This window comes from Physella acuta, unplaced genomic scaffold (assembly GCF_028476545.2).
Source record: "Physella acuta isolate Inbredline_101_S28 unplaced genomic scaffold, ASM2847654v3 ptg000029l, whole genome shotgun sequence".
In the NCBI taxonomy this organism is placed as follows: domain Eukaryota; kingdom Metazoa; phylum Mollusca; class Gastropoda; family Physidae; genus Physella; species Physella acuta.
The window spans coordinates 110,001-121,092 of NW_026731549.1; the positions used below are offsets into that span (position 1 = coordinate 110,001).

The 11,092-nt window shown below is 35.3% G+C and overlaps 1 protein-coding gene across 1 annotated transcript in view; it reads right to left on the minus strand.

Moving 5' to 3' along the window:
* LOC131941584 (uncharacterized) overlaps positions 1 to 8,972 on the minus strand; it is a 24,961-nt gene extending 15,989 nt beyond the window's left edge. The window contains exons 1-2 of the mRNA XM_059300903.1: positions 8,855 to 8,972; positions 2,565 to 2,649 (exon numbers count right to left, since the gene is read on the minus strand). Coding sequence (XP_059156886.1) covers positions 2,565 to 2,649 — 85 coding nt within the window. The 5' untranslated portion in view covers positions 8,855 to 8,972. The remainder of the gene's footprint in view (positions 1 to 2,564; positions 2,650 to 8,854) is intronic.
* Between the last annotated feature and the right edge of the window lie 2,120 nt (positions 8,973 to 11,092).

Consider the following 11,092-nt stretch of genomic DNA (forward strand, 5'->3'; position numbering starts at 1 on the left):
TGAATCCATATCCTACACGTTATGAATAGCGACCAATACTTGTTTTAGATTACAGTTCCATGTTTTTATTTGAGAAATATGACTTAATACAACACATATTAAAATCCCAAAAAATCTTAATGGTTTCCCGTGAATATGTGCGTATAAAGACGAAGGTAACGAAGAAATTATACCCCCCTATGTTTGTACAAAAAGGCAGGTATAAAAAATTTTTTTTGGGTGTGTACACTGTAGTTGCTCTGTTATCTAAACTGTCTACCACCGATCCTACTATTTAATAGACGTTTAAATCTATCGCCACAATATGCTATTAAATAGATTGTTAAATATAGCTAAATAATGTTCTATTAAATAGCCGTTTAAATTTAGCTGGACACAAAAAAATTGTTTCTTTCAGGCATTTCTTCTTGAAGCCCCCACCACGTCCTCTCACAATGGAATAGAAAAATTATATAATTTACACATAAAGTACATGCTTTAACCAGTGTCCGAACCCCCCCCCCCCTCTCCCTGGACTTACAAGTCCGTCTCGCGAAAGTTTCATGTGCCCCCAACCCCTCCCTCCCCCCTCCTAGAAAAATGAATGAAAGAAACAATGTCTAGACAATTCCAAATATAACAGCCGTTTAACTCTATCTTGACAATGATATTAAATAGCCTTTTAATTCTTGCTGTTATGGCCATACACAAACACATATCTAGTTACACACAAACACACACACACAAACACATATACCACATACTGACACGCATGTATTTTTTAATATTTTATTAACAAAGTGTTGTTGAGAAAGGCGTCGTTAAAAGTTGCCACCGGCGACGTTCCCTTTGGGTGGTTTCATACACGGCGTTCGTCGCGTCTCGCTTAACGACGTCTTTGTTTGAACTGTTCTAGACAAGAATTCTTGTTTAGACTGACTGGCTGACCTTGCATGGTCGTTGAAGTACACAGGACGTGACGTCAACGCCCGTCCCCCGGGGGAGAACAGTGCATGGCAGGGAGGGGATAGGATTGGACAAAGACGCCAGGGATAAGATTTCCGTTCACTAGACGTTCTGACAAGTGAATGTAAAATAAGAATTTCTTTGTTTTCGGCATTCTTGATAAGAAAAATGGAAGAAACGAAACAATAAAAAGGAAAGAAAAACAATTCAGTCCGTTTCTTCTATTTTCCTGGTAATAAGAATGTTGATTCCCCGATTAATCTATAATCTAAATTAAAAAAAAATCTATTTAAAATTCGATACTATTTCTTTCCCTGAGTGCAGATGAAATGGGTCGTATTTCAATAGCCGGTTTTATATTGGCTTAGTGCTTGTGGCACGAACAAATCTCCTCCCATGATTGGGAACAATCTTCAATCAACTCCCCCCCCCCCCACCCTGGCTAGAACAAAGACTTGCCTCTTATTTATTTGCACGAGAACATTTTTTGTGTGTTCTTAACTGAATGGCAATCCCTTCCAAGAGATCGATATGTTGTATTGTTTTAAAGTTAACGTGTCGCATGGTTGTTTTGCATGATACATCTCGTGCAAGCGTCCATTCTGACTGTATTGATATTGATGTGATGCTTCGGTAAGGCATGAAAACAAAGATTAGAAAATGAATTGTTTCACTCGCGGCTGTTTACTGTGTCTTGCTTGATTACTTGTGTCTTTGTTGTTGACTTGTGTTTTTGCTGGTCTTTGTTAATAGCTTGTGTCTTTGTTAATAGCTTGTGACTTTGTTAATAGCTTGTGTCTTTGTTAATAGCTTGTGTCTTTGTTAATAGCTTGTGTCTTTGTTAATAGCTTGTGTCTTTGTTAATAGCTTGTGTCCTTATTAATAGCTTGCGTCTTTGTTAATAGCTTGTGTCTTTGTTAATAGCTTATGTCTTTGTTAATAGCTTGTGTCTTTGTTAATAGCTTGAGTCTTTGTTAATAGCTTGTGTCTTTGTAAATAGCTCGTGTCTTTGTTAATAGCTTGTGTCTTTGTTAATAGCTTGTGTCTTTGTTAATAGCTAGTGTCTTTGTTAATAGCTTGTGTCTTTGTATGACTCATCTACAAAAATAAAATGTCTTCATTTGACCTACGGAAAGAAAATGAATACCCCCCCCTCCCTCCTGGGACATCCAGGATCTAGAGCAAGGGTTCCCTACCCTGTGCCCGCGGGCGCCATGGCGCCCGCTGAACGATTCGTATGTGCCCGCCTCTCACTATTCGACAGAGACAGAATTTTTTTCATAAACATTTTAAACTAAGATTTATTTTTATTAATTTGTTACAGTTTTAATTTTTTTTTGACTGCCTAGGTTTATTAAATATGTTCGATACTTGTCCCAACTTGTCTAGCGGCGAGCCAGACTGCACTATTTACGCTAGCCTGGAACGGCTAGTGCCATTTGCACATCACACCTTGTACACGCAGAAAACCCGAAGTGAACGAATGGAACGAACGCCACGAACCGATCCGATAGAGCATCAATGTGAGGTCACGATGACTCTTTAATCAAAAGTCGTAATCGACTGGAAGGTCGCCTACTGCAGGCAAACCGGCACAAAACACAAAGTAAGGAACTTACCGACCGCTGTGATGCAATAGTTGACCAACATAAAGCTCAGACCCAGACCTAAGGCCACAAGGGATACTTTGATCACAGCCCTCATCTGAAACAATAGACACTGGTGAATCAGTGATGGGAATATTGATTTTAATCAAGAAAAGTTCTTTAAAATTGCTCAATCTTGATTTTATTTAAAAAAAAAATAATATAAATATAACCTGCGTTGATAAATATTGCAACTTAATTTTCTTTTAATGATTAAAGGCATTATAAAATAAAAATTTTGAAAGAAAAGGCCAACCAATATATATATAAATAAATAAATAAATAAATAAAAAAAAAAAAAAAGATATATATATATATATATATATATATATATATATATATATATAGATAGATAGATATATATATATATATATATATATATTTAAATATGTGAGTGTGTGTACGTGAGTGTGTGTTTATGTGTATGGTATGTGCGTGTGTGTGCATGTCGAAACAACTTAATCAGAAAAAAGAACGCTTGAGGTAATCGACGCCGTAAGTACACCCTTACCTCCCATTTTGGCGCCCTTTTGTGGTCGTCAGAGACAGCCCCCCAACACGACCTCCCCTAGCCTCGTCCCATGGGGCAAGGCATTTGAAATGAGCTTTAGATTGCCAGTCCTTTTAATTCTACCTCATGATTTATTTCCTTTCGCCTTTGCGAACCGTATGATAATACAGATGGCACCACTTTCACAAGAGATACCTTTACATAATAATGTTTTCTAGGAACATAACATCGTTTCATCATATCATCTATCAGCCAGCTAGGTCAGGCTGTCGCAGTAGCGTAGCAAGGGGGGGGGGGACATATGTCCCCGGGCGCCGACCATAGGTGGCGCCAAAATGAGTTGGAAAAGTAAATTGAAAGGTTGAGGGGGGGGGGTGCAAATCGAAAAGTTTGTCCCCGGAAAGGGTCGCTACGCCTCTGGGCTGTCGCCTACGCTGAGAAACCAAATACGGTACAGACGGGGCGTCACAACAGTGAGCCGGCACACACTTCATTACCCAACGCAAACGTTTTAGAGAAGATAAAAAACATCACCCCGAAGCTTTAACTTTTTTTACTTTCTCGTATATACGAAGTATAAAGTCTTGTAATCGTGCAAAAAAGTCATAATCGAGATTTTTGCAAAGCTCGACGTTTTAGGGCTCACTGAGTCGGAAAAACATAGTTTTGCAATCTTATCCGTATGTCTGTGTGTATGTGTGTCTGTGTGTGTGTGTGTGTGTGTGTGTGTGTGTGTGTGTGTGTGTGTGTGTGTAAACAAGATAAATTGAATACCGTTACAGCTAGGTTGATGAGATTTCATATATAAGTATTATATCAAAATCGTACATCCGTATAAACTTTTGAGCGATTTCCGATAACCGGAAGTGGTACTTTTTCTACTTTGAAATCTTCAAAAGCCTATAACTTGAGTACTATTTCACACAGATAAATGAAATTTCGCATGTAAGTAAAAAATTTAATACTCTACCTTCTATCAAATTTTGAGTAATTTACGTTTAACGGAAGTAGTAATTTACGCTATTTCCGATTTCTCAAAAAACTAATGTAAATTTTTAAAGTGCTAATAATATTGCGCAGTATTATGCACATTTTATTTGGCGTTCACTTGGTGTGCAATTCTTTTTTCTACGAGATTTTATTATATTTTAAATAGTTTAAGTATTTAAAATGGATTAAAAATCATGTCTATATCCCGAGTTCCCATCCCCTGTTGTTTTATATAAGAATGTTCGAGAAAGTTTAGGGGAGATCACTCCCGGTTTATTATTCATGTAATAAATATATACACGTAGTGTTCGGCTTTATTATTAGTTTTATTGCTAATAATTTTCTTTTATTGCATTCCGATCCAAGGCCGTTAACCTCTGCATTGGCACGTGCAGTGGTTATCGAACTTTATCACATTGATGTTATTTTCTTATTTCACTTGCAGTGCCACTGTAATTTATTGTTGTGTATTAAAACTACAACTTGTCTAGGCAGAGATTCACGATCAGGGAACATACACATATTGCAAAGTTTACTGTCTATTACACCTTTCACAAGTCAGGGAACATACAAACATACACACCTTGCTGTCTATTACACCTGCCCGAGTCAGGGAAAATACAAACAAACAAACAAACTTTGCTATCTATAACACCTTTCACAAGTCAGGGAACATACAAACACTCAAACTTTGTTATCTATTACACCTTTCACAAGTCAGGGAACATACAAACATACACACCTTGCTGTCTATTACACCTTCCACGAGTCAGGGAACATACAAACAAACAAACTTTGCTGTCTATTCACGGTAGTGCCCCTCCCACCGATTGAATACTGCTACGCTACTACAACATTTCTATAGGCTTCGGACAGCTGGCGTATTTTTCTTCGTGCCACTGAATAGATTACAGCGCCCGGTTTTATCCCACCCTGGTGACGTCACTTCCCTCGCGTGGAATCGTTTGGGCGTGTTTGGCATGGTGGGCGGTAGGGCATACGACTGTTAACCGGAAGTCTTGAGCAAAGATAGGTACCGGATCTAGTTAGGTAAAGTAATGGTGGCTATGCATAGGGCTACCCCTTGGTAGCCAGTGTCACTGAGCAAGTAAACTCTACTGCACCAGCACTATAAACGTCACGTTCAACAAGCGTACTTAACTTTTTCTTTCTGGTATGCGGAGTATAGATAAAGTAGGCTATTATCGTCGAAATCAAAATCTTGACACATCTAGATCTTTTGCACGCACCTTTTAGATTTGTATGTTTGTCTGTATGTTTGTGTGTCTCTCTGTCTATGTGTCTGTTTGTGAATACAATAACACGAATAATCAGGTCTATAACATCAAATTTGTAGATTTCTATCAATTTTTAAGCAATTCCCGTAACTAGAGCTGATACTTACTCAACTTCCGGTTACTCAAAATTCAATAACTTGCGTACTATTTAAAGTAGGCCTACGTGAACAATATTTCACTTATAAATATTATATTGTATGGGCAGTTTATTATCAACTTTTTGAACATGGATGAACTATTGAAGATACAATTTGATACACTCATATCATATTTTCAGATAAAACTTGATCGACTTATATCATATTTTTTAAATCAGTATAATCGGATGATTTTTCTCCTCTATGTAAGTTCTTAACAAAAAATTAATAAATAAATAAAGAAAAAGAAGAAGAGCAAAACAAAAGAACTAATTGAGAGGTCATTTCAAAAACTTTTCTATTTTTTTAGCGTGATACACAGGCAGTGCTATCCGAACCATCAATGTTATGTAGGAATATTCTAGAAAATTTATAGGAGTTATTCGCTCTTTACTTTATTAAGTAACAAGATTTTTATTTTCCATATTTGCAATTCGCCTTGTTGAAAAGAATACTTCGAATGTTACAAAACGAACACGGTACTAAAACCTAGCGCGATAAAAAGACTATAACCTACCCGGGCAAATACCACCCGACCTTCCCACCCCACCCCTCTCATATAATCACCAGTCAGATGTGGTACAACACACATTTATTGCCCGGGGTTCTCAGACCAACAAAGCCATAGCGTTATTGCTGCGGCGATATTGCTGCGGCGATATTGCTGCGGCGATATTGCTGCGGAGATATTGCACGAACCCCGTCAAATTTATCACCGTGACAATTTATCTATTCATCTTTTTTAGTTCTATAATCAGGATATCTTTATTGGCTCGGATACAAAGATAGGAATATATATATATATATATATATATATATATATATATATATATATATTCCTATCTTATATATATATATATATATATATATATATATATATATATATATATATATATATATATATATATATATATATATATATTTATATATATAGGCCCTTATATATATTTTATATAATTCGTCCCCTCAGTATTATCTTGTTCTAACTACAAATTTTGATTTTTTCGAAAAACTCGACCCTATGATGTAGAAAAGCACTATGTTCAATCTCCACTTATCTACGTGACTCTAAGTCATCTGCTTCCTACCAAAAAACAAATGAGTTTAAAATATTTTATTTTTAATAGGTAAATCAGACTCCATGAAACTTCAAATGCGTTTTTCTCAAAACCACATTTTAGGAGATAGAACAAGAATATATATATATATATATATATATATATATATATATATATATATATATATATATATATATATATATATATATATATATATATATATATATATATATATATAGTTTATAATTAATTAAAATATGAGTGCGATAATTCCCTGTTGACAAGTGAAAATAACTTAGTCTACTTGTTATAATTTGGTTGCGCCAATTCAAAGCTTTGGTCTGGAACATTTAAAAAAAAAATTCATGGCTACACAAAACTATCACACTTTACACCCTGTTTTACATATAAATATTTTTTTTATACAACTTGCTTGTAAATTTACAAAATGTCATCACTTATATCGATTTTTTTTTCAATTATTTAATAATTGTTCTTATTTTGAATGAACTACAAACAAATTTTGTTTTTGTTCTGTATCATATAGTATAATATGTTTTAGTCTTATATACGTTTTTTCTAAAATACTTAAATCGATTTTAATTGCAGATACAATGCAAACATAAACTTGTGACTTTTGTTTTAATACAATCATGTACATAAACAAAACAATTTTTAAAAAGCTTTATAATAATAGGTGTACAAGGCACTGTAAATAGAAAATTAATCAATTTTTTCTCTATTTAGTTAAAAGATTATTCGCTCATTAAATCTCATTTACAAATTTAAATTGTGCTCTTACCATCGACAGAAATTAATTATTTTGTTCATTTAAAAAGTTTGTATCATAAAGTTTTTAAAAAAAATTCTTTTTAACATTTTCTACATTTTTAGAAATTAGATATTGCAAAAAAGCATGAGTTATGATTAATTAAGTAAAAAAATAATTGTGGATTTTAAAATTTAAACAATTGCCAAAATTGAGAATCAGATATTTATTTTCACTTTTACGAATACGAAGTATAAAGGAAGTGTTGTAAGCGTGCAAATAATCGAAATCAATACTTTCACAAATCTCGACAATTTACACCTCCCTGAGTCGGAAAAACATAGCTTTGTAATTTTGTCCGTATGTCTCTGTCTGTGTGTGTGTATGTTTGTGAACTCGATAACTTGAGTACCGTTAAAGCTAGGTTGATGGAATTTCATTTATAAGTATTATATCGAATTTGTAGTTCTGTATCAACATTTCAGAAATTCCCGGTAACCGGAAGGGCAACTTATTCTACTTTTGATTTTTTAAAAGCCTATAACTTAAGTAGTTTTTCACGTAGATAAAAGAAATTTCACATACAAGTGTCTCCGGTCCAATTTTGAGTAATTTCCGTTGACCGGATGTAGTCTAGTAATTTACGCTATTTCTGATTTCTAAAAAAAAAACGCATATGAGTTTATGAAGTACTATTATTCCGCACTATTATACACATATTGTTTCCCGTTCACTTAGTGCGCAATTCTTTTTTCTACGAGATTCTATTGTATTTTTAAAATTTTAAGTGTTTAAAAACTGATTCAAAATCGTGTCTATATCCCGAGTAGCCATCCCTGTATTGTTGGCGAAGAATATTCGAGAAAGTTTAGGGGAGACCACTCCCGCAATATTTTAAGTCTATGTCGCCACAACTTTGTGTAACCAGTGTTTCTTCCAGACTTTTTTTCTCCCGGAGGGAGAAGGGGGGGAGACACTTGAAATTTTCGGAGAAGGGGGGGACTAAAATTTCCGGTGTGTGTGTGTGGGGGGGGGGGGGGGGGCGGACACGAGTAAAAGTTTATATTTTCTATATAAATTCCGTTTCCTTCGGGGGTGGGGGGTGGGGGGTGGAGGGGGGGGGGAGGGAGCGGTAGAGAGATGCCTGGAAAGAACCTCGTGTGTAACCATCCTTAGTCTACACCAATTTACTTACTATTTTGCTTGTCATTGCGGCCTGTAACAGAAACAGGTATTTGCTTCTAATATTTAGACTATCACAAGAATCCCAAATGTTTTAATATCGACAAGAATACGAAACGAAAGCCTCACAACAGCACAGAACACAGCCTTAAAATAATGATAACTTCTCAAGAAAAATAAACGTTCCTTAAACAATAAAACTTAATAATTATTTTAAAGCCTTACAATAACTTCTAAAATAATTTCCAAGCAGGAAAAAACCTTCCTATTTTAAACAATTTTTAAAACAATAAGATTAAGAAAATAGATTTAACTCACGATAATTTCAACACCCGTGTAACCAAATTAATTTTATAATCTCCTACTTGAAACTGAAATACATTTTATTTTAACATTAAAAGCGTGTCTACACACACTGGGAACATAAAGTTACAGCCGTCCTTTGAAAGAAATCGTCAGCAGAAAACGTGGGCAGTCTGTAAAGAGATTTCCCCTTCCCCATTGGCTGTTTATGATTCGTTACGTCGTGCTATGTTTTTACTAGTGAACTACTATGTGTTTTACAAGCACAACCGTCCGGGTTACGTTTCACTAACACGTAACAGTAACACACCTTAACACCTGACAGTAACACACCTTAACACCTGAACACGTAACACACCTTAACACCTGAACACGTAACAGTAACACACCTTAACTCATAACATTAACACATCCTAACACATAACGCTAACATACCTTAACACCTAACAGTAACACACCTTAACACCTAACAGTAACACACTTTAACACCTTAACACCTAACAGTAACACACCTTAACACCTTGACACCTAACAGTAACACACCCTAACATGTGCACCTTGATTTGTTATGCCTTACAAGCAGTACTGTAATGAAGACTTGATTTCAGAGAATTCAATATTCCCTTCTAGTGTGTGATAAAAGAAATAATCAGCGTTTTATGACATTTACTTTCTCGTATACGAAGTATAATGTAAATATTGTAATCGTGCCGGAAATTGAAATCGATTTACACCTCCCTGGGTAGGGAAAACTTAGTTTTGCATGTTTGTGTGTCTGTCCGTGTGTCTGTATGTGTGTCTGTCTGTGAACACGATAACTTTCGGTTTTTCAAAAGCCTATAACTTAAGTACTGTTTCAGTCAGAAAGAAGTAATTTAACATGTATGCAGCAGATCAAATAATCTGTTTATTGACAAATTTTGAGTGATATCCGGTGACGGGAAGTAGTACTTTACCCTATTTCCGATTTCTCAAAAAAGACATTTGAATTTATTTTTAACTTGATTTCTCTTTTTATCGTCATCGTCGGAAACTTGCGAACAAGTTACACACTCATTGTTTGATGTTCTTCTCTTCTACTTCGTTCTTAATTATTGGTGTTGAAGGGGATCGAGAATTATCTGCCAGTGCGTTTGAACTCGAGACTTTGTTCAAATTTATCAACCATGAGCTTTTTGCCGACTCGACCACGCCTCCAACACAATTAAGCGTTACGTGTCAACTAGTTATGCGCTATTGAGGCCATTGACTCCGATTTCAGCCTGCTTTTCTTTTTGGATTTGCTTCCATAGCCTTTGTCCAACCAAGAACAAACTACAAGGCAGCAGTTGTTTAATTTTGGAGTTGTCTCTCCTAGAAGAGTGGCTGTCCCCAGCTAACGAGCCTCATCTGCCTGGGGGTTCGAACTCGAGACTTTTCGGTTTAGCAACCATGAGCTTTACCGACTCGACCACGCCGACCCCGGTGATGTTCTTTTTGAGCGCAATTCTTTTTTTCTACGAGATTCTATTTAAAAAATTCAAGCCTTTAAAAAGTTTAAAAAAAATGTTTATCCCGACTGCACAGGAGTTGCCATTTCCCTTAGTGTTATTTAAGAATATTTTAAAACAGGTGTACATTGATCCGGTGACTGTGTACAGAAATGTGTACAGAGGTCCTCGGATCGTGTATGAAATATGTTTACACTGTCTAAGGAATATCTACAGAAACTGCGTACACTGATACAGGAATAGAGTTAGAATTTGTTAAGTATTGCAATCATTAATTGGTTGTTTCGTAAATCCTGGTTCTAGGTTAGACGTTCAAAGTTTAGGTCTTTTCCCGAAGTCTTGCCGCAATGGTCTTTGTGTACCTAAAATACCAAGTGCGGAGGAATAATAGCAAGAAAATGAATAAGAAACTCGAAATTTTAACTGTTTTAGTTAATCACGTTTTTAAAAAATACAATTTGTTTAAAGTAAAGTGGATGTGGATTCATGTTTTATTACATAATATTAGGGTTTGATCAATAAAATTATTACATAAATGTTAATGGTGTTAATAATTTTTGTTTGTTTTTTTAGAATCAGTCCCCGATTTCTTATTAGACTAGAAGTCCGGTGGTCGATTTCGTTTCAGACATCAGGAGTTTTATTTGAATTTTGTTCTAAACCCTCACCCGAACGCCCTTGGCACGAAAGTTTTTGGCCAAAAACTAAATTACAAATTTTGAGTGATGTTAGGAATTAAATAAATGTTATAAATAATTAAATA